Raw genomic sequence first — 26917 nt, forward strand, 5'->3', positions numbered from 1 at the left:
TCAGAAAAACAGCCGTTTTAATTACAAAAATAGCTGAAAAATTCAAGAAAAAAAGCCAACAAAACGTAATATTTTGGTTTAAGATCCGCGTGGTTATCTTCAATTCTTCGCAAACCATTTCCGCGTTTTTTAAATTTCCAGAATTCCCGCCTTTCCCAAAATTTTCCATCAGGCTGTCTTCATAAAAACAGCCAGATTTACGGGAAAAAAGCGGCGTTGCCAACACTGCCTGTCTGACAACTAAGTGGCAGAGCCAACACGTGCGGGAGTTTTGTTTTGTTTTTTGCTAGGAACCAGCCAACAAAATGAAATTTTCTTACAAAGTAAGTTGCTTTAATCTATATAAAACACTCAACTCAACCTCTACTGTTATAGTTTTCCAACTTGTTGGGTACAATTTATCGCAATGGAAATTTGGTCTTCTCGCCGGATGGAAATTCAGTTATTAGTCCCGTGGGCAATCGGATAACGGTGCACGATTTGAAAAAGTAAGTTGCAAGGATTTTATAGCCAACCTAATTACATTATCTTTGATCCTATCAGCAACAAATCACGCACACTTTCATTGGAGTCTCGCTATAATTACACGAACATTGCACTCTCTCCGGATGGAAGCCTGCTGATCGCTGTCAACGAGCAGGGCGATGCTCAACTCATCAGCATGATGTCCTGCACGGTGATACACAGACACAAATTCCAAACTGGCGTGCAGTGCATCTGCTTCAGTCCCGACGGCAAATATTTTGCCGTGGCGCGTGAGAATTTGGTGCTCATCTTCTGCGCACCTGGAGAAATCACCGGAGAGTACAATCCGTTTGTGCTGAAACGAAGCTTCCTCGGTGGCTATGATGATGTTACCTGGCTGGATTGGTCGTCTGATTCTCGGTTACTGGCCATTGGCTGCCGTGACAGCTCCACAAAGATCTGCGCTGTCAACTACACAACGAATTTCCGCACCTACAACTTAAGTGGGCACACAGACGGCATTGTGTCCTGCTTCTTCGAAGCCAACAGCTTACATCTCAACACAATCAGTCGGAATGGACAGCTGTGTTTGTGGGAATGCAGTTTGGCCCCATCGGATTTGGAGAATGCAGAGAAACCAGAGGTGCCAGCGCCAAAAAGCCGGAGGCTAGAGCAAAAAGACTCGGACAATGAATCCGAAGACGATGTGGAAAACGTGGTAGAGAAGCAAGCTTTAAAAGAAGACTCGGCAGCTATCGCCCACGATGTGAATGAACTGAAGGACGAGGCAGTCAAGAAGATGCATCCTTTCTTTTATAAGAAGCTGGCCCGACACTATCTGGCTGATGAACCACGCAAGGAGCAAAGGGATGCCCAGTTGACGGCAGCCAACTACAATAGGCGCACCAAGGTATTGGTTGTGGCCTTCAGCACCGGAGCATTCTACCTATACGAGCTGCCCGATGTGAACATGATCCACTCGCTGAGCATTTCCGACTATCCCATCTCGGCGGCTATGTTCAACAGCACTGGTGATTGGGTGGCCTTGGCGTCGCGTGAGATCGGACAACTCTTGGTCTGGGAATGGCAAAGCGAGCAGTATATCATGAAGCAACAGGGCCACAGTAGCGAGATGACATGCATTGCCTACTCCTCCGATGGCCAGTACATTGCCACTGGCGGTGAGGACTCCAAGGTGAAGCTGTGGAACACCCAAAGCAGCTTCTGTTTCGTCACCTTCAGTGAGCACACCAGCGGTGTGACTGGCATACAGTTCAGTAGGAACAAGAAGTTTTTGGTCAGCAGCTCCCTCGATGGCACAGTGCGTGCCTTTGATGTCATCAGGTAGGCCATACCCAGTACCCAGCTCTAAAAGAATTCGATATCTAACATATATTCGTGTATATAGATATCGCAACTTTAGGACCTTTACGTCACCGAGTCCCGCGCAATTTTCTTGCGTCGCAGTGGACAATTCCGGTGAGTTGGTCGTGGCAGGTGGGCAGGATATCTTCGACATATTCCTTTGGTCGGTGAAAACGGGCAAACTGCTAGAGATCATCAGCGGCCATGAGGGTCCAGTTGTCTCGTTAGCTTTCTCGCCAGTTGCCACATCATCCACTCTGGTTTCCGGCTCTTGGGACAAGACAATCAAGATTTGGAATTGCCTGGAGAGCAACAGCGAGCATGAAACTATTGACGCTGTCTCAGATGTCACAAATGTGACATTCAGTCCCAGCGGTGAAGAGGTAAGAGGGAACAATGCCGCACCTAAGTCATTCTACAATACATTCCAATTCAGATTGCTGTGGCCACTCTGAGCGGTAACATAACCATTTTTGACATCAAATCTGCCAGCCAAGTGACCAGCATAGAGGGACGCAATGATCTGAGCAGCGGTCGCATGGAAACCGATGTGATAACAGCCAAGAAGAATGCCCAAGCCAAGTGAGTGGCAGATGAGCAGTGGAAATCGTTCGAGCTTCAATTAAAATCAATTATGATTCCAGTTACTTCTCTACCATTGAGTACTCTGCGGATGGAGAGTGTCTGCTGGCTGCCGGAAAGTCTCCCAATATTTGTATATACCATGTGAAGGAGGCCATCCTCCTCAAGAAATTCCAGATCACTCAGAACCACAGCTTAGATGGCCTGAATGTAAGCATTTTCCGCCAGCACTTTGATCCATTTAAATGTATCCTTTGCTACTCTTTAAATTAGGATTATATCAGTCGTAAGCATTTAAGCGAGTTCGGCAATATGGCACTGGTGGAGCAACGCGAAGAGTTCGAGGGTGGAAAGGTTGCCATTCGACTGCCTGGTGTACGCAAAGGGGACATGTCCTCCCGCCGCTTTCAGCCCGAGGTGAGAGTGTTCTCTGTGAAGTTCTCGCCTACTGGTCAGGCTTTTGCCGCTGCTGGAACTGAGGGACTCTGCATCTATGCATTGGATAAGGGTAATCTATAGCTAAACGATTTCAAATTGTTTTCCTCTATTTTCACTTCGTTCCGTTTCCCACTCCAGGCGTTGTCTTTGATCCGTTTGACTTGTCGCTGGAGGTGACGCCCAAGGCGGTCCATGAGTCCCTTAAAAAGCTGGACTTTACAAAGGCGCTGGTTATGTCCTTGAAGCTAAATGAACCCAATTTGATTGCTTTGGTGGTGGAGCGTGTGCCGTACAGGGATAGTAAGTAGAATGCTAAATCGTTTTTCATACTATTCATGGGCCAGTCCTTGTCAGTTGGGCAACCTTCGGCCTTGCCGCGTCTAAAAATAGCCGCGACACACTCACCAGAGGCGGTCGCCATTACCCTGACTCCATTTTTCGATCGAATGTGCAAATTTGCACTTTTGCTGTGTTAATAAACAGTTTCAAGGCTCTCTCGCTTCGCCTTGGTTAATAACCCCTTTGCAATACCTTCCCCCTGCACACACATATGTACTATAAATCGCCGTAAACTGGCCGTAAACTGCTCTGCCATCTGCCAGCACGTGTCTGCATTGCATGCATATGGAGTGCTGTGCTTGTATATTCATGCCAATATTTTGTAACTTCCTCCTTACAGTCGAACTAGTCTGTGCGGATCTATCAACAGACTTTGCCCAGCGCTTGTTGCAGCAATTGGCTCGCCTCTTGCAGTCCACGCCACACATTGAGTTCTATCTGCAATGGAGCTGCTGCCTACTGACACAGCATGGAAATCAGGATGGCGTCTTCCAGCACACTGGCCTGCTGGCCCTGCATGAAATCCTCTCCAGAAAATATGAAACCCTCAATAAAATGTGAGTATATCCTTGCCAGAGAGAGAGAGAGACAGCTCTTAGCCAATTTGAGTGATTACTTTAACATACTTACAGCTGTGACTATAACAAGTACACATTGAGGGTTCTCCTGGACAGGGCCGATAAGTTGGATCAAGAGAATGAGGGCAACAAGAGTACCAATGACGGGGACAGCGATGATGATATGCTGCTTATTAGAACAAAAGAGGATAGTTCATCGCAGATGCAGTTTAGCGACGAGGAGGAGAGTGCCACCGAATCCGAGGATGATGAATAGAGAATCCTTCTTTTTGATTGTGTTTAAATGCAATTATTAGTTTGTTTGTTAAATGTACGCCACTTTTATTTTATTAAGAATAAATTTAAAGCTTTTCCTAAAACCCTAACCGAGAGCTCACCGACCTATGATCAGCTTAGTGAACACTGCAACTTAAGAGATGGAAAGGATAAACATACATAGATATATATTTACATACATACATATATGTAAACGTAACTGGCATAGCAGATAAATCTTAGTTAAATATGTATATTTTTTTAATGTTAATATTCTGATGTAATGTATTTACATTGCGTCTGTATTTTCATATCAAATATAAACTCGATTTAGCTTAACAATAAAACACATACATATGTATGTGTGTATATGTTTAGGGGTAAACCTGCCTGGGTGCGGTTGGTTTATAGAAATTGTATCGAATTAGTTTTATAAAAGCCACAGCTCTAATGCTTGCATAAAAATACGCTATAATGGATAAATAATTCTAAATATGTATGTAAAAATCTCTAAAAAGCGTTCACTGTTCTTCCACTGTTAAGTTATTTACAATCCAAATATCCTTAAAGGCCATTTTTATTATCTCCTTAAAGCACCAATGCAATTTCTTGGCTGATTTGCCTAAGCCTAATACAAAAGTTCAATTCAAATATCTCTGCTAGAAAATACTCGTAGCTGTCTCGTTCTGTAGCATTTTGAAACATACTAGGTATGTACATACAGCCAGATCTGATTTCGATCAAGTATATATATATATGTATATATTGTCACTAGCACAGTGATATATATTCATTTTCCAGCTTATTTATTTGTAAATGTGTGTGCTGAGACTAAAGAAATTAAATGTAAGGCCAAATCATATAAATGTATTAGGTAGGTTGGACAATTTTCGGGGCATGCTGGAGCAGCTGAAGCATACTATATTTAGTCGTTGTTCTGTGAGAAGTGAGAGTGAGGGGTGTCCTTTGTAGCATAGATTAAAATTAATGTGAAACTAAAATTATCGTTAAATATAAGATAAGTTTTATACAAAGCGAATACTCTACTCCAAAATGAATCAAGTATTCTCCGTGAGTGAGCAAATTGTCGATAACTTAGTTATAAATATATATGTATTGTATATATTTCGTACATAGTACAGTGTGTCCCATATAGGAATAGCCGATAATTCTAGCTGCTCTGCCTCTGCTGCCAATTACTTATATAGGTAACTGTAGTTTTTCACTTGTTTGGTTGTACTTCGATGATAGATTTTTGCGGTTTAAAGACTCTTTGTGCGTCCTCAAATCTTCCATTCAATTTGTCAGATTTTCCCATTGCCTATTGTGTTTTTAACGGAGTCCAGACATATGCGGTCTGGAGCTCCCCAAGTCCTAGGACGACTTCATCAGCAGTATCGGCCAGTACAGGAGAACAAACACAAAGAAGAGTATGGGAAAGACAGCGCGGGAGACCTTATCGATCTCCCGCCACATTATCTTCTCGACGCCCGTATCCGTGTCCGTCCATGCCACCGACAGGAGGCTCTGCCGTCGGGCCGGCTTCGGCGGGCCCCCATTGCCCTGTAGCGATGTCTGCGAAATAGGGCGGCTTGACAGGTGCACAAATTCCGAAAAAAAAAACAAAAAAATTATCTAAAAAGATAATCACTCACCTGTCCGGGCGTCGTGGGCGTTTGGGTCGCTTTACGCGAGCGCACGGCTCCGCCCTCCCAGCTAGCAACCGTTGCACATTGACCTTTTTCCATGTTGCTGATGCGCTACGCGATACCGATTCGGGACGATAAGAAGGTGGCATTATTTATTAAAGCGATATCCTCAGCTCTGCCTTACCATGGGCAGTACCTTGGGTATGCGGTTCACCTGGTACTGGTACTGTACGTCCAGCACTTTGACCACAACGAACTCGGCCAGGGCTGCGAACACAGACAGCATGCAGCCGGCCATCCACAGGTCCAGCGCCTGCAACAGAATTTTATGTTAGCCTCCGTATTCTATTTGCTAGCTAACGTATTATTTGCCACCTTCACATAGGCCACGGGGGGTATGTCCGCCCCCGTGAACATGGTGACCAGCGTCAGCATGCAGGTCACAAGCAGCGTGACCCGTCCCGGTATGGCGTCTAGTCCGAGCCAGAAGCTGAACCAGGAGAGCATCACCACCAGCGAGGAGGGGGCAAACGTCTGGATGAGATGATGGCCGATCTGCCGCTCAAAGCGGAAGTACACGGTGAGGCGCGAGAAATTGCCGACCTTCTCCGGCATGTAGCCATCGCTCGTCTCCAGCTGCAGGGGCTGGCCAAGATTGTACTGCAGGAGCTTCAGTTCGGGATTGAGGGTCACACCCGAGTTCGACCAGCGGAGCTTCACCTTCTGGTTGTTCGATGAGACTTCATTGCGTGAATTGTGAATTGAATTGCGTTAGGGGCTGCTCTTGTCTACGGGAAATGGGAGGGGCTACCACTCACAGCTCTCAATGTGGATGGGACACACTTGGATGTCCATGGGGTACAGCTGGAACTCCATCTGGCAGGCAATGATGGCATGCATCCGCGCCGCATAGCGCACCGTCTTATTCTTGTACAGCGTGACCGATGTGAACTTGTGGGTCAGCGTCGCTATTTCTACAACGAGAAGACATCGAGAAGACGTTGCAGAGATGCGGAACAAATGGGGTTTGATTAGAACTATGGCATTGGAATCGATAGACTCATTTTTCTTTGCGTTGCACATTTCTGTGGTTGAGTGGTTGATTGTTTGATTGTTTTTGGTTTATTGGCAGGTGCTCGTGTTCGCCTAATGTCTAGTTTAAGCGCAAGTTTCTACTGGGGAGGAGTGGAGTGCGGTGTCGGTTCTACATAGGATAAATAACTCTTTCGTGGTGTCTTTACCCCACCACAGATGATTCCAGAGCTACCACCAATCTAAACCTGGCACGTCATTGCTTCCATTGCAAAAACTATTACGAGTATCCTCCAATCGTTATTTATATACTATACTATATATATATACTATATTATACTATGCACTTATCGAACTGGGATCGTTTGTGTGTCCATATATTATCAATGACTATAAAATGGGTAAATTATTTATTATTGGCTTAATTTCGAAGCCTACAGTGAGTCTAATTGTCTTCTTTCGACTTTTGATACTTAATATTGAACTACAACGAGTTACATTGTCGTTGTTTTCTATTAGAATGAGATCACTGATCAAGTATCATCCATTAGCCATCCAATAACCACACTAAACGCAATACTCTAACAAAATTTAAACAATATTTGTATTTTAACGCCACTGAGGAGACTCCATTCAGACGTTTAAGCTTTTCTTTCTACCCTTGATTAATTGAAGCTCGGCCTTCTGCAGTGATAAAACAGGCAGTGGCAATTACTCTGGAAAATAACGTGCCAGGATGGAATAAAGCTTGACCGATTCGCAATCGATTTTTGTCCTTTAAATGTTGACAATGGCAACCAAAAAAAAAAACGAAATAGAAAACGAAATAAAAAACCACATTCCCGTACCCTTCCCAAACAAAGTACAGCCGTGATTTCAAGGTGAGAGATCTAATCAGGACTGGACTGCGAGTGCAACTGCAAATTTTCGTTTTTAGTTTGGAGCGTGTGGGTGAGAGAGAGAGAGAGAGAGAGGAAGGTTGAGAGTTCTGAGCTCGGTGTGGTTGGAGTTGGAGTGTCCTGGGTGACCATGGCATTGGAAGTGGAACTGGTGGGAATGGATTTCGTGCGTGCAATGAGACGGCACGTGGGCGGAACTAGTAGAGTAGTATCTCCGGATGGGGGGGCAATTTTACGATTACGATTACGTACGAGTATAAGCAAACGAAATGTACAATTTTTGGTTCACAAATGGGAATATGGGGATATGGGGATGCCAGTATGGGTATATATGTATGTACATATACAAAAGGTATATACTAATAAATCTTTATACATTAGATATCATAATAGTATACTGAGAATGTTGAATATACAGATACAGATTGTATATGGATAAGATATGGATTGATTTCGATTTGGATGGCTTTTGGCATAACACAAAATTGTAAACACAGATCTAGATTCATTGTTGATATACTTAAATCTTTGTTCAGATGAAAGTTTCTCGAATCTCTTTCACCCTTATTGCGTAGCATAGAAGTGGACGCCACATAGGGACTTCCATATCCTACATATTGTATGTATGTTGAAGTATTGTTCAGTATTGTTCAGTTAGTTTGGATGGAAACGATTAGTCGTTAGAGAAATCAACGGAACGGATTAGGAAAAACAAAACAGATACAAAATAATTTGTTACTATATACAAATGATCATCCAAAGTTATACGATTAGATTACATGTCTAGAGTCTAGATTCTAGACACATATACGAGTAGTAAGTAGTTGATATTGTCCGCTGGACAAATGTGCACGAATGGTAATTGTTTTTAGATCCTACAGACGCACACACAAAGGCATACCACATACGTATGAGATTTATTTATTTAAAAAGCTTTAAGAAACGTACCGGCTATCTTTGAATTGAGAAAATACGGATCCGGCTGCCAAAAATTCTCAAAGACTTCTGGAAGCAGTGTCACATAGTCGTCGCCCTCCTCGAAGATGTCGTCGGGTATCTCCAGTCGTGACTCATGCCAGCGCTGATGTATAAACATGTCTACTCTGAAAATATATACAGTATTGCTATATGATCCATTATGGTCTCCCGATATTTGAACTGGGACTGGGAACCACTTACCTAAAGTCCATATCCTCTACGTTAATTGAGTTAATATCTACAACAAATATGCTAAAGTCTACTATCACTGGGGATCCCTTCTTCGAGGGCGGTCGTATCTCTGCAATAAATCATCAAGGCGATCGCTGATTATCTTCGACTTGGATGTGAACTCACTTAGCATAGAAACAATGGTCACAAAAGCACTTCCCCATAAATACCAGCAAACAAATAAAAAACATAATAAAAGAACGTCCGTCTCGTGCGCAAATTCATTTTCGGGGCCTCTCTGTCGGTACGGCGCGGGTTCGCTCCCTAGGAAGGAAACACACATCACACCACACAGCCACCTCGGACTCTCTTCAAGTTCAGGGCCAGTCTACGGCGGGGGGGTGGTGGGTTAATGGTAATGCGTATTACACAACCAGGTAAAATCGATAGAAATAAAGGTGTTGATTAGCTGCCCCCTCAAATGTTTTCTTCAGAGGAAGACCGCCCAACTCGGCCGGGAAAATGTTTTGGTAAATTATTCATTCCCCTCCAAGCGGATTCGATAAGATTTCCGCATTCGATTATATTCCGTTTAGATCTTGAGGGTTCTTTCAAAATTTACCAGCGAAAAGCCATTGTCGCCGGTAAATGTTATTTTGATTTGAATCGATCGTAATTGTGGATGACGTCAAAGACCTAAATTGTGGACTGGACTGAGACGGAGAGTGTGGAGCAAACGTAACCGTAACCCAGTATGGTATGCCGTAGACGGAGGCCCTGAAAATTACCGCGTCACGAATGGAACAAAACCGTGAAGAAAAACCGAACACGCATATCCATATCCTGCGGTGGCTGTTCGGTTGGTTCATGGTCTCATGGCTTCAAAGCAAACAAATCAGAAATCACACAAAAAGAATGGCGAACAAAAAAATCCATGCAATTAAAAACAAAAGGAGAAGAGGAAAAAATCCCACTCACACTCACACTCTCAATATTTAAGTGGAAACAGAAACATCAGACACCCAGAGGGGAGTACGAAATTTAACCCATTACAATTGTACGAATAATTTCAGTTTAGGTGGGGTGGAGTGGTTGCTGGTGGTGTCGGTCGGGTCGGCCTCGTGGACTGGTTTAACTTACCCTTGACATAATTAGGCGGAAGAACCACTCGCGGCTTTGCTGTGTAGTTCACATGGGTCTCCGTGGCTTCGCTCAGCCTGCAAAGTGAGCAGCAAACAAAAACAAAACAAAAAACAAAGAAAAAAGAAAAAAAATTTCAAATACAATCCTTTATATGGAATCACGCCCAGGGGGTGGGGCAGAGGACTAAGGCTCAGGCTCTGCCCTGATGGCTGCCACATGCAACTATTGCAAACTTTGTCAATTTGAGTCTGAATTTGAAATTAACTTCTTTCGTGTTTGCTGTTCTAGGTGGGCTCACGGTGCGGTGCGGTGTTGGTGCCTTCTCTACTGTTGTGTTCCGTTCTGTTCTGCTTGACTTTGGCTTCTGTTTAACTGTTTTGTAAGCGAATTATATTACATAGTTTCCTTCCTATTTGCCGTTTTGATATTTTTCCAATCGGATGTAGTACTCATACGAGTACGAGTATGCCGTGCAGGATTCTCATTTGACTGGCGTGGGATCCTAGTGACCTTGCTTCTGGGTGATTTGTCAAAAGCGATTTTGCATTTGGCAATGCTCATCATAACCATATGAAGGTCCCATGAACTGAATTCACAGCGAGTCTATCCAGTCTTGGGGGGGGGCATGGGGTGTGGTGGGGTGGGCTGTGGTAGGATAGGCGAAATTCGAGCTTAACTTACCATATCAATATGAATCCCAATCCAACCGATATGAATGCGTTTCTGTTGAGTTTATCGAGCATGATGTTGGGGCGACGGAACGGGAAAGGAATTTTTGTAACTTCAAGCCTCAAATCATCTCACTTTACACCGACGTGGGAATTTCATAATTCGGTCTCTGTAACACAATATTTGAACATAATTTTCATATTCATTTTTGGTTTAGGTACTGGTTTTTGTTTCAACTGAACTTTCGATTTCATTACGCTTAATACGGGAGTTACCACGTTGTCTGTTATATCTCGTACATTATATTTCGATTGATTTCTTTTAAGTTTTCTTTACGTGTTTTCACTTTTGGTACCTTTTGATATGTACATTGTGCTACCACTCTTGGCAAAGGGGTAAGGGTAAGGAAAGAGCGTTTTATTATAACACCGAGCCTCAGGATCGCTTCAGAAATTATGTTGAGATAGGATCAAAAGTGATACAACAACAGCAGGCCAATAAAGCCACCTCCTTAGGCCTACGTTGAATAGTTCGAGCCGAAATATAATTTGCAAAACGTTGTGGCCCCTTGATCCTATCTCAACATTTTTTGTTAAACCGATCCGAAGTTTTTTTATCGCTCTTACATTTCCCCCCATGCCAAGGGTCGTCCCACAAAATATTAATTTATTATTCGAGTTAAAAAAATGTTTGTATCATGTTGACTTTGTTATTAGTTTATAGAAAAAAAAATTAACTTGTAAAAAATCGTTTTTTCTATTTTAATTTAAATTTTTTCTTCCGTTTGGTTAATATTACCGAAAAATCGTTACAAACGTGTGATAATAAAAATCATTATTTTTTTTAAAGTAAATGACTATGAAATAAAAAACTTGTTATGAACTTTTGTTGGAAATTAATTTAGCGACAACAAAAAATACAAATTAGACGAATAGGATAACACATTGCGACACTTTATTTTCGAACATACAAATATTTGTAGCAAATTGCACTTGCAGCAGGACACGAACCCGAACGAACACTGAACAAAACAAAACAAGAGAAGGGAAGGGAAGATCGTAGCTGAGTCCTTGTTGATTGATTCGAGACAGGTAATTCCCGTTGTCTTGCCTCCAGCTCAGTTTGTTCTAAACTCAAGACAGTCGAGCTTTGCTCGCGAAAGTGTGCTCATCTAGATATGTATAAGTATCTATATACATACATACATATCTGTCTACATACCATGCAAATACCAGTACGAGAGTGTGCTCGCATCCATGATATGTAGATTCCTCCACCGAGAGGGTTTTCTGTGTGTGGGCTGGTGCTGGCTGGCGTATTGCGATTGCGGATAGCGGCCGTAAGCTGATACCCAGCGATATGTGTGCTGTGTGCCGTGGTATTGGCGGAGGAGAAGCAAGAGCAACGCCAGCGGTCAAGGCATTGGAAGTGTAATTTCCCCAGCAGTGGGGCCCGAGCCACAGCACACTTCTCGCCAAGATTCAATTGAATCGCGTGCCAATTTTACTTAAGTCCGGTGCGAGGAGACATGGCTTACATTTATTTATCCGCCTGGCGATACAGCTCAATCTATGCCCCTACTTATGTATCCGATAGATGGACGCATAAGCAGCCAGATATCAAATATATATAGAGAGCAAAAGAGAGAGAGAGAGAGAGGAACACCTGATGATCAATTACACACTTCCTGACTTGGCTTGGCTTGGCTTGTGTGATTGGTTCAAGCAGACATAATTGCCTGGACTGGACTTCCATTTCCTATAAATTACTTTCTGTTTCTCACTCAACTCAGCTCTTATCTTCCTGTTCTCTGACATTGACACTGGCAATGGTCGTGTGCTCAAGTATTTTTCGTTTCGCAAATTAAAAATTCCACTTCCAGATCTGGACAGCACACTGATGCACATACTCGTATGTACTACTCGGTAGTATGTAGATCGTCAGATGAACCATATCCGGGCTAAGCCCAAGCCGCACACAGCAAGCAAATGGTGCGGTGTAGACTGTAGGCAGGCGACACTCAGATGCGACACTTTTGTCAGATGTTTTGTTTTGTCAGATATAGATCTTAGATGGGGGAGTGTTTAAGTCATTTTCACTATACATATAACACGTATACGTATGCCAAGCTTGATGACAAGTTGGTCTTTTTATTATATGTTTAAATATTTGGGCTGCTGGTTAGTTTTTGCTTTGCTTTGATTTGATTTTGCCACTAATTTAATCAGCAACAAAAATCATTTATTTCCATTTACACAAGTACTGGTTGAGCTCGGTTCGGTTCGGTTTGGTTCAAAAGATCCGCACAGAATTAAAACAAATGAATTTTTAATTATATAAAAGACATGCTTCAGTCTTGGCAGCCCATGGCAGACTTCCTGGGGACTTTCGATTATGCATTGGCAACGTTGAAACAATTGCATTAATTATGTAGTTAGTGGCATTTATGAATATTTTCTATTGCGGTTTCATTCCTAGAAAGAGCCTGCAATTACACGACTTTAACGCTTGACTCACGCGAGCTCCGGCTCTTCACTCTTCACACTCCACTCTCGCCATTCCACTCCACTCCGTTTCCTTTAATCTAAATCTAAATATTATGGGCAAATTACCGCGTTGCGGGAACGACGCGCGCCCGAATCCGTTCGCCTTCGTTCAGGAACTAAAACTGAACTCAACGGCCACAAAAAATACGCGAATTTCTTGCCGCTTTCCTTGCCAGCTTTAATACGAAATACAAAAATAAAAAAAAAGTCCCCCAACGCCGCTCGACCGTTCAATGGAGACTCAGGCACGACAACCAACTGTAACGGGTTTCCATTTACAAGGAGTTTGGATTGGCTTGGCTTGGCTGGTGGCGGAAGGGAGCATGAGCACGAGTGCAGTTTAGTTGCAAATTGGTGTTGGATTCCCATGGAAAAGTGTTTGGAAATTTCCAATCTCTCCATTACATTACATTACGTATTTTGGTGAAGGGATCAACTATGTACGTATGTAAATCCTTTGTATAATTAATTGTCCATATATGAGTATGCGAGCATATGTAACTGCCATGCGAAAAACTGATCCTGACTGACGTTGGTTTTTCCAATGAAGTGCATGCGATTTGACTTGACGTATTCCACAAAATAACCAAAACACTAAACAACTGCCACTGCCACTGCCACTGGCACAGGCCCATGAACGGTGTCTAGGCTGGTGCTGCGGTGACCCCTTCCTTCCACTAACTATGGTAACAGCCGAGCGCTAAAGGGCTGGAAACAAGTACTTACTTTCCTGGCCCCCAGGCCCCATGCCTCGTGGGAAATTTCTATATGGCAATGTAAATACAAATCGCGTTTGTAGGACTAACTATAATATACAAAGACAATTACACTCATGAGTACATACGACGGTATAGTATAGTGGATGGGATATGTGATATACCTACCATACAGATGTACAAATATACTATATGGAGACGACATCAGTCATGGTTGGTAAGGAAAAATGCCATTTTGTTATGGCATTCTTGTTTTTGTTCTGGAAACATTCGCAAAAAAAGCTGACAATGAAATGAACTTTATTTTATTTTCCTTTCGATTGTCTTGCTCTTGATTCCGTTTTATGTTCGGCTGTCGAGCTACATAGTTAGTGATTCGCGAATCGTCCGCAGGCTTTCAGCCAGTTTCAGAGCTGAGCTAATTGTTGCATGGCAGGCCCAGTCAAGCCGCTTGTTATCTGCCACTCTATCTTGGGGCATAGCTGGTTGGGTGTTCGTACTGTTACAGGAGAAAGCCAAGCCAATGCGGCATATCCTTGCTAGGGTATCTCTACAAAGCATAGCGTCTCGTATTACAGTTTTGCTTGGCACGCACAGCGTGGAGCTGGCAGCGCGTGTGGCGCTGATTAATGGCCAGCAGACAACTGACGATGACGCCAACCAAAGCCCGACATCCAGAGTCCAATTCCCCATCCATGCAAAAGCATACAATTCGTACAGTTTTCTATCAGCCTTTCTCACAATTATCAGAGGCAACAGCTTACGAGAGCCACTGGCACAAAGGATTAACGACCGGTTGGCGCAGGGGCTGAAAGAGACACGTGGCAGCGAGTGACTTATACTCCTCATAGAGATATCACTTTATACATACGCCATGTGTACAATATATACTACAATTCACATTTAAACCTAAAGAACTGAGCTGGCAACTTAAGCTAGACAATTGTGGCGCCCTGCTGGTTGGTTCGCTGGTTGATCTTGACGTGAGTTTGCCGCTTCTTCTCATCCTTGAAGGCCTCTGTGTTGGCCTTCTTCTCGATGCGTCGCTCGTTTCGATAGTCCTTTAGCAAACGCTTTCTCTCCTTCTTCTCCTCGACGGACTCATCCTTGGGGCGTATGGACAGAACGCTTAGCGTCGAGAGCACCGACTTAGCGCACAGCGACTTTGGGCCCGTGGCAGCGTTCGAGTCATCAGCCAAATTGGCCAGAGCTTTGGCTGTGAGCTGGCCATCAACGCCGCCGCGCAACACATTGGCGGGCAGTCCGGTTTTGGGATCGATCTGAATGGGAGCTGGGTCTGTACTGGCGCTGGAGCGACGGCTACGCCTTGGCTCGTCAATCAGCTTTGGATGATTGTAGATATTGGAGTAGGTTGACAGAATGGACTCACAGTCCCATTTCTTTTGCTTGGGATCATCCACTTCGTATTCGACGAGCTCCTCGGTGGGGTCCTCCTCGCCCTCGACCACATTCCGGTACTTTTCAATGCGCTCACGATCCCACTCTTTGTTGTAGTCGATAGTCTTGTTCTTCTTTTTGAATTCCTGGAAGCATTGCATGACGACCGGGTGCTTCTGGTGCCAATTGCCTTCGATATCTTCCAGGGCCAGGTCCCCCAGCTCGGGATCATCATAGCTGGCAAAGAACTTTTCGAAGCGGTCGTCCAACAAAGAGAGCTGCTCATTGCGACGAATGACACTGGACGACATGGAATATTCTGTGAAGCGAGACTTGACCTCCTCGTCATCGAAACGACGTTCTCGCATCAAAGGTGCCAGGCGATCCATAAGCTCATCCTCATCTTCGGCCTCATTCAAATTGTCGGAATCAAAGTCCATGTCCTCATCACCGCCCTCTTCCTCGTCAGTCCAATCCTGCTCCTCGTCATCTCCATCACCGTCGCCCATCGCCTGCATAACAAAATCATCCTCAAGCTCTTCATTTTCGCAATCGCTATCCAGTGCCGCCACCACATCTGGATCCCAGTCCAAGCGCAACGATTGGGGAGCTGCCTTGTTCAGCATTCCCTCGGTCTCCTCAAACTCGCTGGCAAAAACCGAACTGGGCAACACTAGTTTGGGGGCCGTCGATGGCTTATCGTCCTCCTGGTGCTTCTTGGCATGGTTTGGATTCTCCATGTACTCCCAGACCACATCGTTCTCACGTTTCTTCATGTGCTGCAAGTAGTCGTAGTCGTCATCAAAGTGAATGCCGAACTTCTTCTGCTCCTCCTGACGCTTGGCGGGATCCACTGGTGCATCGTCCTTCGATTTGGCCTGCGACTCTCGCTGCCTCGCAGCAGCCTCCAAGAGCACACGCTGCGGCGCATTTTCGTCGGTGACAAGTGGATCGTGTTGACTGCGGTGGACCAAATGAAAGGTTACTGCCTTCTTGCGGTCAATGTATGGTTTCTTGCCCTTTACCTAAAGTACGCAAACGCAGTTATTAGTGTATTTCAATTGGGGGGCTCTGATTTAGGGCGGTGCTCACCATTTTAGATTGTTTTTATTAAATTTTTTGTCAACAGAAATACATGTGCTGTGTCCAGTGTGACCGGCGGATGGATATACTGAATATACTGAAAGACCCGTTAGGTATTTCTAGTAACGGTTATGGTAATGTCGCTCTGCTGGTATACGGTCACATACTACAGCGTTCAGTGTTGACTAATACGATATTTTACTGAATGTGTGGTTTAACCGTTACGCGTTTATGGGCGAAATGGCCAATATATCTCAATTTAATTAAAAATTTCGCTCATGGCAGAATCTTTTAAGACCTTTGTTCATTACATTAACCGTTTATCCTAGCTGTGGGACTGTTTTTTCCTTGTCACTGGTCCACACACACACACACTGGAAACTGGCTCCTCGACCTTCCCACTTTAGCGATCGGTGGGCCAAAAACCTTCAACAGTCCCGACTCGGCATCGAATCGGTTCGAGTCTCGCCTCAATGTAACGTACACTTTTTCAAATTATTTCCTAATTTTTTATATTTATTTTTATTCATTTCTTTCTTTGTACAAACATCAACAAAAAAATGCAATTTTTTTTTGAGTTTTATGGCAGAAGTATAGTGAAATGTGATGGAAGATAAGTAGTGTAGGAGTTCAAAGGATAAGATAATATATTGGTTGAATATTAAAGTTGCTTTTGAGATGCTTGTGTTGGGTGATAAATTACTTTTTAGTGTATCATATAGAGGCTGTGTTGGGGGTGGTAGGGCAGTCCGAGCCAGACTAGACCAGGGGGTAGCTGGAAGCAGAGGCAATGCCGCACTGGTTCTCCTTGTTGCGCGCCATCTTGATGAAGCCCTTGTCGCCCCAGGTGGTGCCCCAAGAGTTCTTCACCAACCAGTAGTCCAAGCCGGACTCGTCGGTGCCGAAGCCGACAACAAGAACGCCATGATCCAAGTTCTGGGGATCGCACTGGGGTTCGTTGTAGACGCCCTCGGAGTACAACTGGAACGACTCGTGAGAGGCATCGATGGCAACGGCGACTGGTCCAATGGTGGCAACTGCCTCCGCCATCTTCTTCTCATTGCCCTGGGGAATGTCAACGAATCCGCGGTCTGTGGCTCCGATCGCACCCTTGTTGAAGTGGCAGGAATCATCGATGGCCTCATAGGGATAGGACTTCTCGGTGTCGATGCCGCCGTTGTCCTTGATGTAGCGGAAGGCGTTGTCCATGAGACCACCGTTGCAGCCATTGTTGCCATACTTTGTCGAGCAGTCCACCAAATTCTGCTCGGATAGAGACACCAGCACGCCCGACTTGCGGTAATGCTGCCCCTCCAAGGCACCAGTACTGGAGAAGGCCCAGCAGCTGCCGCAGTGGCCCTGATCCTTGACATCGGTGACAGCGCCCTTTGTGCGCCAGTCCACTGACTTGGGCAGGGTCACATGCTCCGGCGAGATGAAGGTCACACCCTTGAAGCTCTCATCGGCAGCACTGCAATAAAATATTCATACATAAGCTCTTTAGTCATCTCCGGAGGGTTCACTATTTCTTACCGCAGCTGCTTGTGCAGGGTGTAGTTGAAGCCGTTCATCGTGGTGTAGAACTCGTGGTGCAGCATATCGGCATACTTGTTGACGGCCATCTTGAAGCTCACCTCGCCGGTGGCATATCGCTGGTTGTGCTTGGCGATCTTGTGCTTGTTCTCATTGAAGATCTTCATCCGGAAGCGCTCCTCAGTCTCATCCTGGTAGTTCTTGTGGTGCTCCAGCTGTGGATGGTAAGCACATACATACATAGTTCAATATACACATACTCGTATGAATGTGTTCCCCTTATCGCCAGGTTTCCCCCCCTTATCGAAACAATGTGTTAATAAATCAATATTCAAGTCCTGATTAGATACGACAGTTTGTAGGCCTTCAGCCTACAGCTCCCAAGTCGAATGCATTTCGACTTTTGGGTCTAGTCGAAAATGTAGAAAATGTATAAAATCTGGCATTTACGTAAACTCGATTTACGATCCACCCACCTCCCATCTCTCAGCCATTAAATAGTTTCCAATCTGTAGATAACCCTATCACGAACCAACTAACCTGGCACGAGCTGTCCAAACTGTCAGCGGTTAGCCAACAACAGTAGCAGAAGCAGAGGCCATAAACTCAACTTGGCCATTAAATTCTTTACGATTGGTGTTAATGTTCCAGGTAGTAAACGGACACTGGAGAAGACTTCAGCATGGCTAAGAAGTATGCATTCTGTTCCACGTATATCTATCGCTGCATTGGTCCTCGACCCCTGGGATAATGCGTTTCGGGGGTTGTTTATTTTCTAGCCCGCATGTTTACTCACAACGGAAATAGAACGGAAATTCTACAAATGATAATGTGAAAGAGCAGGCGATTCAAATAGAACTCGAACCACGGATATCTATTACAGACGGCACAAACAGCTTTGTTTGCAGTGGAGCGAACGTGACAGATCTTAAATGAATATTTGTATAGCGATAAATTCAGTTAAGATAATGAAAAAAAAATTACTTTTAGTTAGGGACGCACAAAGCCCAGCCCAAGAGTCAAATTTTCTCGGAACAGACATCAAGCGAATTACAGTGGGAACCATGCATAATCAAAACAGACAGCTTCACCATCATGGACCAGACAAGGCAACAATTGTCGCCCCGAATGCGGCCAGCCGGATGGCCACATGTCCATGTGAGTGCGTGTTTCGGATGGCTTCACTCATATAATTGACATAATTGATACGATTTTCAGACATGCATCTCCCCCATCCCATCACATCCCGTCCATCCATCCATTCCATAGAGTTCAAGTGGGCAAACCTTTTCACAGCCTAAATCGTTAACCGTCCATCGAATTTTGTTTTCTTTGTTATTTCGTTACTGCCATTGAACAACAGAGTGTCTAACACACGAGTCTCGACTTGTATAGCAAAATTCACACATTTTTATTGTATATTTTGTTAGAAAAATTAATGGCGAAAAAAAGATGAGCTTACAAACGTAGAAACCGTAATTAAATGCACGTGAATTATCTAAAGGTACCCGGCGGCGTATACACTCTGTATACTATGTACTATCTCTATAGTATAGGCAAGATCTGTGTCATCTCCGTTCTTAGTGGGTGCATATTGCATATATGCATATTTGCATATTGATCTGTTTATCTTTTAGCACTTTCACCCACCGGCTAAGACGAAATAGGTCTGCTCTCACTATCTGCTCCAGATCGATGCTACAGGTGCTCCATCTCAATTTCGGGAGTGCTAGCATCCCCTGACGTTTCCTTCCACTGGCTACGTTTTCGCATGATGTAGTAGAAAAGAAAGCCGTTCAGCACGAACATAACCACCACAATTAGTGTAGGCAGAACCACGTCTACTGTCACGTTCAGGTCATTCGGACTGCTACTGGCCATGGTTCAAATCGACTTCTTTGCGGTCACTTTTTCTTCCAATTTTATGTAATTTTCCGGCTATATATCTAACACGTTTTCGGTTATGCGCGTGCTTTTTGCTTGTTTGACGGTGGATGCTTTTCGTGCTCGGGCTCCTTTAATTTATTTTCCTCTCCCAAGTGGCTTCTGCTGTACCGTGCTGTACTCTGCTCTGTTCGCTCGGCCTGCCGCTTGCTGAGTGTCGGGCGAGAATAAATAATATAAATAGCAACCACCACCAAATGGTTGCCTGCTCTGAGAACACACACACACAGGCTCAGACATCCGTACGTACATAACACACAAAAAAAAATTCATGCGCGGCAGTTGGAGAGCAACAACTATTCCAGGTTGTTTGTGGGACGTACTTCGTATTATTCGTTTTATGCAGCGCGCGCAGAATGGATTCAAACCCGAACCGGTTTTCATTTTGGCAATTTGTATAGGCAGAGCGGATGATTTATAAGGATTTCATAAAATGTATGCAAACACAGGCCACACCAACCGGTTGGAGCACCTACTATATATCCGTGTGCGAAACACACATACATAGGTACTAATATCATTATCATTGCTGTCTTTGGCAAGTCAGCGAATTAATTTCCACTTGTCGCAAATTTCGGTGCGGTGCTTTTTTGTGCACTTGTCGCTAAATTTGGACTTTCTCTCTCTCTCTCTCTCTCTGGCACTTTTTGTTGTTAAGCGAGAGCAAAAAGCTCTGTTTTAATTCTTTGCTCCCGAACACAAACGAAAACAAAATGCCAATATGATAAGCGAAGCGATCCCGTGCGTCACGCGTCATTTCTGAGTTATCCCAACCATTCCGTTTCCATTAGATTAGTTAGTGCTGTTAGTGGAAACGCATTAAATAAAAGAATAATAGAAACCACATAAGTGTAAGCTTATCAGAGACAAAATGGCAGCTTTGCAACTGTAAATATGTAAATATGTTAATGTGCAAACCGCTGACTCTAGAACTTTGGACTATACAGAGATTAAAGTGTCGCTGACACGCGACTACAAACTGAAGCAATCCCATTTGAATTGCGCGTCTTTTTATTCTGCAACGGAACACAATCATGGGCAGCACTTTTTTTCTGAGTGTGACCATACGCCTCAAAGTGAACACGCTTATACAAATGATAGATAGATGGCGTTTAAAGTAAGGGAAAAATATCCATGGCCTTATCACACGATATCTGTAAAATGTATTTATAATTATACGCCCCCATAAAACAGCTAATGGCACATGTCAAGCCAGTACATTAATACTAATTTTTTTTTAAGTACATATGTACAGAAAGAAACAATTGTTTATTGCTTTACTCGAGTCGAAACCTTTCAATTGACTTACAGACTGATAAGGACTTAGATCTCCCAGTAGGGTACAGTCGCATTGCAAATCAATTGATATGCATGATAAGAGGACAGACTGTTTATGAGAAGGCGGGCGGCTTGAAAAAAGAAAACTGCAATGCAAATATTTTAAAACGGGGTAAGGGGAACAAGCCTGCCACAGATTAACAGTCAGAGTAATGGTCGCAATGTGGATTAGGAAATTATTGCGAAAAAATACTATAATGCATGAATGGGTCGTAGGCCGGCTTATCAGTGGCCCAGTCTCAGCTCCAGCCGTGGCTTATCGCCATCGGAATAGCCGGCGACGGCACCGCAGTAAAAGTAGGCGGAAAAATGTTCGCCTGTCAGATGACAACGTTTGCGGATGGGCTAAGCGGCGGTCATGTGAGCAAGCATGTGACTGAGTCCAAGACAAGCCTGGACTTATCTGTTGGGTTCTATATAGATGGTGCAGCCCCGTGCAGTGCATTCACTCGTGACTCAGCACGCCCTCGAAAGGCAACCACAATCGGGGAAAACATCATATGCAGAGAAAGACAATGCAAAAACAGTCCAACTATGCAAACAAAAGACCAAAAAGATATTAATCATCGCCACAAAGACCCTGCTACCTGTCACAAAACACTTGCTTAGCTCGGATTTCCTGGGTGACAAATCTCGATCAGAAAACGGTATGCACTCACCTTGAAGGCGCGCCATTCCTCCTGGATGACCTCGGTATAGGAGACGGCCTGCGCCACTGCCACCAGGGCCAGGAGGGGAAGAATATATGCTGTCCGCATTTTATATAATCTGTAAAATTTAACACAATTAGTAAACATCATTCAATCACGTGAAGCTGTCCAGCTGGGTTCCGGAGCAATTAGACACTCAGACAACATGTATTCGTTCGAGAGGATTTTACGGGTTTAAGTTAATAGCTTTTCAATTGTATGCTGACTAATAAAGGGGGGCGGATCGCTGAGCTTTCGGGGGAGTTTTGCTTTGTTTAGTTAGTTTAGTTTTCGAATTCGAACAATACCCGCTATCTAATCGGCCATTCCACTTTGGGCAGCTCTTTGCTGTCTCTGTGTGTGCGGTTTTTAAGAGTCTGGTCTGGGGTCTGGTCTGCCATATTTGTTGCAATTGTTTTTGCGATCTTGTAGCTCATTTTGAAAACGTGAGACGCATTTGATAAAAATGTTATTATTGTTGCAATCATTTGTGCCAAGTTCGAGGGCTACAAACTGGTTTTGGAATTGCTTTCAAGGTGAATCATCTACCCTAAACAGGTGTTGTAAATAACCAAACGGTAGGGTAGATAAAGCAAACAGAAGACAAATGGAAAACGAAAATAGGTCAAACACACAGAGAGGGGGGCAAAATCAAAGTGCGTCTGTTTGTTGAAACGAAGCAATGGCCGCCAAGCGCAACAAAAACTAAACAAAGAAGAGCTAAAGAGCAGCGCAACAGAATATGCGGAAGGGGGAAAAGAATAGAAAAAGAAACAACAAAGCAGCTGACGCTAGATGCTGCTGGAATGCATTATTTTTATTCCAATTAGTTGTTGACATCAACACACACATACTAAAGGGACTTGAAGGGGATAGAAAGTGCATGACGCAAGTTGTTTTAACAATTTCTCGAATCTGATGCTGCTGGAGGAGATTTCTATTTCACTTACCTCTCGAACTACGCCGCTAAAACCGCAACAAAGCACTGTACTGTTTATTTTATAAGCGACAATCACAATAAAATACTGCGAATTGCAATTATTCGAAATGTAATGCGTTTCACTAGGCACAATTAGCTCTGCACTCGAAGACTTTTTGTAGTTTAATAAATGTTAGCAGAATTGTTGCTCCGAGGAAATAACTGAAGTGTGTATATACCGAAATATACCGTAAATATACCGAGACAAAATCGCGCTTAGCCCACTGAACCCCTCTCTATTTACACAGTTGAAGACCCATTGTTAAACTGAGGAAAATTATACTGTTTGTAAATGCTCCTTTTAGCTCCATCCTCCTCCTTACTTAGAAAACAAAAATAACTACCGAAATCTTTCACCTGTAATTCGTAGAATATGTTAAAGTTACATACATTTCGTGGGAATATTAAATACCCCCCTGGTCGACAATGGGATAACGTTCTATTTTATTGATTGAAATCGTATTCCATGATTTTGATATTTACTTTAATATTACTAGCTAGTTGGCCCTCCCAGCACTAAACATAGAATTTTGTACAATTTATAAATCAATTTTCTACAAGATTGGCTAGTTTTCAGAAGTCTTTTTTATTCCATTGTTTACATTAAAAGGTTAAAAAAAAACGGCCAAAGCATAAAACGTAAATGTGACGTCATTGTTGCTGGTCAAAAAAGTACCTTCTATGCAATGGGCTTTTGTATACCCTATTTCCTTTAATTGATGTTAAATTTGTTGTTCCAAGCTGCTTTGAAACATTAATATTGTATTTTTCTTAGATTGAGATGTTTTTACCTATTAATGCATATGTTTTGTGTTTTATATATTCATTTAGCCCGTTTCTGATACCTATTATTGAAACTCGTGAGCTGCAAAATTTCGTTAATATCTTTAAACCAGAGACTGAGTAGTTTCTGCATTAATTGGAGCCTGAAATTACAAACAATATATCAAGTTAATTATATCCATTTTCCCAAGGTATGCAGATTGTTGCTAATTCCGTGCCAAAGTTGCAGAACAATGTTCCCTATTCATTTCCCCATGTTGCTGAAATTTTCCCATTCGCGTTCCCGTTAGGAACATGCGGCTCTTTTCACCTCGAAAAAGAGAGCAAATTTTAAAAAACCACCACGAATTGAGAGAGAAAAATGTCGGTATTTTTTGTGCGCTAAATGGAGTTTGGCGGTCATTTTGAAAATTCGACAGTGGGTTAATCGTTAAATGTTCATGATCGGAAATCATATTTCTCGATTTTGAAATTCGGTTTCATATTACCAGCCAGCTAGGACTCTCAGCACTGAACAGATAATTTTATCCAATTTATGAATCAATTTTCCACTGGATTTGTTAATGTAAAGGACTTTTTTTTTGTGGAATGTTTACAAAAGGCCAGGCCATTGCCAGACGAAAATAGGAAGCGCTTCCAGGAGTTTGGTTTGCGATCAAGATGCTTGAGGACCTGGAACAGCCGCATGAAAAATCGTGCGCTGAAATATCACGAATGGGGCGTGGTCAGGGTACCCTCCCATTTTTGGATCCTACTCATAGGAGCTAGGAAACTGAGAGTGCAGGAATACGGCTACTACCAAGGGGCATGGTTATCCCACAAAACTTCAGCACAAGGCAATCAGCCAGTCGTACCAGCCAGGAGTTCCTGGCCGGTGAGCATAGAGAGATATTCGATAACTATTACAACGATTTTATTGAGCAACAATGTAAATAACGCTATACACAATATAAATTCCACTAGTTTCGAGCTACATAAATTCTTGAGCACTGGCACTTTTTGTCCTACGACTACATAAACTAAACTTCCTGCCTGCCAGGGGTCAGATCACTATCGGTCCTCTTGTCTAAATAAAGTGCGAGGCATATTCGTGCGGCATCACGCCACGTCGCGGATAAAACGTATGTGTTGTCGAGAACTTGAGCAAGTTGGTTATGTCACTTGTATAGATGTCGGCAAAACGGAACAGCCGCCTCGAGAAGTACGTTGGGTTGTGATACGTGCGGAAAACACTCCCGAACTGCTCGTTGAACACATTCTTCGTCTTGTTGCTGCAAAGTGGCACAATGATTATGGCTGGGCATTAAAATTTTGAGCGTTTGTCATACCGCAACTGATCCCGCTCCTCCATCCAGTCGCGCAGGCAAGCCTGGGCCGGCTCACTCTCGTCGTCCTGTGTATCCTCGATGAGCTGCGTCAGCATCTGAAGCCAGTTGGCGCTCATCTTGAAGTCCTTTCGGTTAAGGGTCTGTATTTCATGCTGCAAATGATACATTTTAATAACATCATCTCAATCACTCAGGTTGTACACCCACCGCTAGCTCACTGATGATTGCCCCTGTCCGCCAGCTGTGCTTCAGAGTGACATCCGCCAGGTCACTGTACGGATGATCGCCAAAATAAAGCACCGAATGACCGCGCCAGCCCTTCAGTTCCTGCAGCTGTCGCACAGAGCCTTCGTAATATATTTTTCCCTTCTCTAAACTAAAGACACGATCCCAGAGATGGGATCTCGTCTTCTCATCAAAGAGCCTTATGGGCCGAGATTCGTCGGTGAAGAACTTTGGCTTGCGCGCCTGTACAATAACCACATCGAAGAAATCTCTCCAATTGGCGCCCACAAGAAACGTCATGCCACAGTTCCTGTAACACAGAAGAATTATGTATAATCTGTTTTTTGAAAATGAAGACATGAGTACTCACACAAAGGAAAACGGACTGTTGGTGACCAGAAAGAGATTTTTTCCCGCTTTCTGCAGTTTCTCAAAGAACATGACCAGCTTGGGATTGCGTTCGATGTACTTGGCGGTATTGACCATCACTTTGCCATGCATGATGGGATGACAGGAGCCCATGGCCGTTCTTGTGTCATGGAAAACGATCTCTGGATTGTAGTCGATGCGATTCCGCTCGAAATATTCGATTATATTGCACAGGAGGCACATTTCAGGTACCGAAAACAGATCAGCCAGCTGAACCATTTTCGAGTTGGTATTGTGCTGCAAAAAGGAAAGATATAAATACACCTGCTTACTTCCAGATCGACATTAATTCTCACATTGTAGTTGTTATTCGGTCCTTCAACATAGGCAATGGGCAGCAGGCGGTTGTGATATAGCTTGAGCACCTCGTCGGCTCCGACCTTAGTTCGCCCCCGGTAGACAGAACCCAGCTGCAGCTGCAGGAATGAGTCCAATTTGACCAACAGTCCCTTCTCCACATCATAGTGCAGCCCGCGCACAGCGAAGTTCGGCTCGTATTCCAGATCCAAAATTTCTTCGGGATACCTAAAACGCTTCACCAGCATCTCCCTGGCCAAATTGTACAGAAGATCCTCCAAAATGGGCTTGTAGCAGGCCAGTGTGTAGTCATAGTCGAATCCATAGACCTGCACCTCGCTGAGGTCAAGCTCGTTGCATGCGAACACAGCATCTGGATGCACATCCGCTGGCAGCTTTTTGGCTGAAAAGAGCAACACGTTTGGATGTGAATATGGAGCACTTTGCTGGGGGCGGGGGTGGGCTATTTATAGATTTGTGCACACGAAACTGCATATGCCTACGCTAGGACAGGTTAAGGCTTACATTGAAACTTCTTTTTTGTGGTTTCGTAGAGCTCTTGGAAATCACTCACTGTTTTTGGATTCGATTTTTGAGCTAGGGCTACAGTGGGGGTTCTTGTCGCTGCAGGAGAAGAGTCCTGAATCCTGAATCCAGAATCCGTGCTCAGCCCGCGGGACTCTGATAGCGACCTGACCGCGTATACATTACGCAGAAGTACGCTTTGTCTCAATAGGGCGCTGAAAATTTGACCAGCTGCTGTACACATTTAACTTGATTGTTTGTTAATTGAGTCCAGTTGTTATGTACACTACTGTGGGGGGGGGCCACTGGTTCTGATCAGAATGCGTGGGGGGCATAACATCTTAATACGTGTGGCGCAAACGGAGTCCAACACTACTTTTCGATTTCGATTTTCGATGATAATGAAGAAAACTATCAATGAAATAATGAAACGCAGCTATCGGTATCAATGAAAGAAGAAAAAGTGGCTCAAACGACCAGGGCTGGCGGTGTAGTAGTCCGCTAGTGTTTCAAGTGTTGCGAAGGTTTGCACATATCGGTT

At 43.9% G+C, this 26917-nt stretch overlaps 6 protein-coding genes across 14 annotated transcripts; 1 reads left to right on the top strand and 5 right to left on the bottom strand.

Moving 5' to 3' along the window:
* The first annotated feature begins 217 nt into the window (after nucleotides 1-217).
* Nucleotides 218-4080, top strand: LOC111071022 (periodic tryptophan protein 2 homolog). The gene is made up of 10 exons (XM_022362111.2): nucleotides 218-323; nucleotides 376-488; nucleotides 544-1809; nucleotides 1874-2213; nucleotides 2267-2412; nucleotides 2475-2622; nucleotides 2686-2920; nucleotides 2989-3150; nucleotides 3530-3746; nucleotides 3822-4080. Exons 1-10 carry the CDS (start codon nucleotides 306-308, stop codon nucleotides 4021-4023), a joined length of 2847 nt encoding a protein of 948 aa, XP_022217803.2. The 5' UTR covers nucleotides 218-305; the 3' UTR covers nucleotides 4024-4080.
* A 296-nt stretch (nucleotides 4081-4376) lies between these two features.
* Nucleotides 4377-13241, bottom strand: LOC111071023 (glycine receptor subunit alpha-2). 8 transcript variants are annotated; one of them, XM_041593267.1, is made up of 11 exons: nucleotides 13176-13241; nucleotides 10576-10732; nucleotides 9892-9968; nucleotides 8782-8881; nucleotides 8551-8726; nucleotides 8123-8212; nucleotides 6490-6645; nucleotides 6047-6411; nucleotides 5856-5984; nucleotides 5678-5782; nucleotides 4377-5597 (listed from the first exon to the last, which is right to left on the bottom strand). In XM_041593267.1, the coding sequence occupies exons 2-11, from the start codon at nucleotides 10635-10637 to the stop codon at nucleotides 5397-5399; spliced, it is 1461 nt and encodes a 486-aa protein (XP_041449201.1). In that variant the 5' UTR covers nucleotides 10638-10732; nucleotides 13176-13241; the 3' UTR covers nucleotides 4377-5396. The 8 variants fall into 8 exon arrangements, with proteins under 8 accessions (XP_041449201.1, XP_041449200.1, XP_041449202.1 ...); XM_041593266.1 differs by lacking the exon at nucleotides 13176-13241 and adding an exon at nucleotides 11785-12100; XM_041593268.1 differs by lacking the exon at nucleotides 13176-13241 and adding an exon at nucleotides 11534-11730 and having other exon boundaries at nucleotides 5868-5984.
* A 1422-nt stretch (nucleotides 13242-14663) lies between these two features.
* On the bottom strand, nucleotides 14664-16412 carry LOC111070948 (protein LTV1 homolog). The gene is made up of 2 exons (XM_022362013.2): nucleotides 16316-16412; nucleotides 14664-16248 (listed from the first exon to the last, which is right to left on the bottom strand). The coding sequence occupies exons 1-2, from the start codon at nucleotides 16316-16318 to the stop codon at nucleotides 14761-14763; spliced, it is 1491 nt and encodes a 496-aa protein (XP_022217705.2). The 5' UTR covers nucleotides 16319-16412; the 3' UTR covers nucleotides 14664-14760.
* Nucleotides 16413-16935: 523 nt separating this feature from the next.
* Nucleotides 16936-22844, bottom strand: LOC111070949 (cathepsin L). Its single transcript, XM_022362014.2, has 4 exons — nucleotides 22761-22844; nucleotides 21781-21889; nucleotides 17840-18054; nucleotides 16936-17777 (listed from the first exon to the last, which is right to left on the bottom strand). Exons 2-4 carry the CDS (start codon nucleotides 21877-21879, stop codon nucleotides 17066-17068), a joined length of 1026 nt encoding a protein of 341 aa, XP_022217706.2. The 5' UTR covers nucleotides 21880-21889; nucleotides 22761-22844; the 3' UTR covers nucleotides 16936-17065.
* LOC111070950 lies at nucleotides 19229-19956 on the bottom strand. Its single transcript, XM_022362015.2, has one exon. The coding sequence runs from the start codon at nucleotides 19718-19720 to the stop codon at nucleotides 19538-19540; it is 183 nt and encodes a 60-aa protein (XP_022217707.2). The 5' UTR covers nucleotides 19721-19956; the 3' UTR covers nucleotides 19229-19537.
* A 1625-nt stretch (nucleotides 22845-24469) lies between the features above and the next one.
* Nucleotides 24470-26738, bottom strand: LOC111070946 (5'-nucleotidase domain-containing protein 3). Of its 2 annotated transcripts, none has more exons than XM_022362011.2 (6): nucleotides 26377-26738; nucleotides 25851-26254; nucleotides 25496-25791; nucleotides 25108-25435; nucleotides 24901-25052; nucleotides 24470-24843 (listed from the first exon to the last, which is right to left on the bottom strand). In XM_022362011.2, exons 1-6 carry the CDS (start codon nucleotides 26618-26620, stop codon nucleotides 24639-24641), a joined length of 1629 nt encoding a protein of 542 aa, XP_022217703.2. In that variant the 5' UTR covers nucleotides 26621-26738; the 3' UTR covers nucleotides 24470-24638. The 2 variants fall into 2 exon arrangements, with proteins under 2 accessions (XP_022217703.2, XP_022217704.2); XM_022362012.2 differs by having other exon boundaries at nucleotides 26426-26550.
* Nucleotides 26739-26917: the final 179 nt, after the last annotated feature.

Source organism: Drosophila obscura, unplaced genomic scaffold, assembly GCF_018151105.1.
Source record: "Drosophila obscura isolate BZ-5 IFL unplaced genomic scaffold, ASM1815110v1 contig_186, whole genome shotgun sequence".
Lineage (NCBI taxonomy): Eukaryota > Metazoa > Arthropoda > Insecta > Diptera > Drosophilidae > Drosophila > Drosophila obscura.

What these genes read in the sequence shown, in the direction of transcription:
- LOC111070946 (XM_022362011.2), bottom strand. Translation starts at nt 26,620, where the DNA reads ATGTGTACAGCAGCTGGTCAAATTTTCAGCGCCCTATTGAGACAAAGC. An exon ending in AACAGTCCGTTTTCCTTTGT is followed by an intron (nt 25,436 to 25,495) that starts GTGAGTACTCAT and finishes TCTGTGTTACAG; the next exon opens with GAACTGTGGCATGACGTTTC. An exon ending in GAGGAGCGGGATCAGTTGCG is followed by an intron (nt 24,844 to 24,900) that starts GTATGACAAACG and finishes GCCACTTTGCAG; the next exon opens with CAACAAGACGAAGAATGTGT.
- LOC111071023 (XM_041593267.1), bottom strand. Translation starts at nt 10,637, where the DNA reads ATGCTCGATAAACTCAACAGAAACGCATTCATATCGGTTGGATTGGGA. An exon ending in CCCCCGTGGCCTATGTGAAG is followed by an intron (nt 5,985 to 6,046) that starts GTGGCAAATAAT and finishes ATTCTGTTGCAG; the next exon opens with GCGCTGGACCTGTGGATGGC. An exon ending in TACCCAAGGTACTGCCCATG is followed by an intron (nt 5,783 to 5,855) that starts GTAAGGCAGAGC and finishes GGTATCGCGTAG; the next exon opens with CGCATCAGCAACATGGAAAA.
- LOC111071022 (XM_022362111.2), top strand. An exon ending in TCAGTCCCAGCGGTGAAGAG is followed by an intron (nt 2,214 to 2,266) that starts GTAAGAGGGAAC and finishes ATTCCAATTCAG; the next exon opens with ATTGCTGTGGCCACTCTGAG. An exon ending in GCGTGTGCCGTACAGGGATA is followed by an intron (nt 3,151 to 3,529) that starts GTAAGTAGAATG and finishes TCCTCCTTACAG; the next exon opens with TCGAACTAGTCTGTGCGGAT.
- LOC111070950 (XM_022362015.2), bottom strand. Translation starts at nt 19,720, where the DNA reads ATGGCCAGTAGCAGTCCGAATGACCTGAACGTGACAGTAGACGTGGTT.
- LOC111070949 (XM_022362014.2), bottom strand. Translation starts at nt 21,879, where the DNA reads ATGCGGACAGCATATATTCTTCCCCTCCTGGCCCTGGTGGCAGTGGCG. An exon ending in AGGAATGGCGCGCCTTCAAG is followed by an intron (nt 18,055 to 21,780) that starts GTGAGTGCATAC and finishes TACCATCCACAG; the next exon opens with CTGGAGCACCACAAGAACTA. An exon ending in ACCCTGCACAAGCAGCTGCG is followed by an intron (nt 17,778 to 17,839) that starts GTAAGAAATAGT and finishes ATTTTATTGCAG; the next exon opens with TGCTGCCGATGAGAGCTTCA.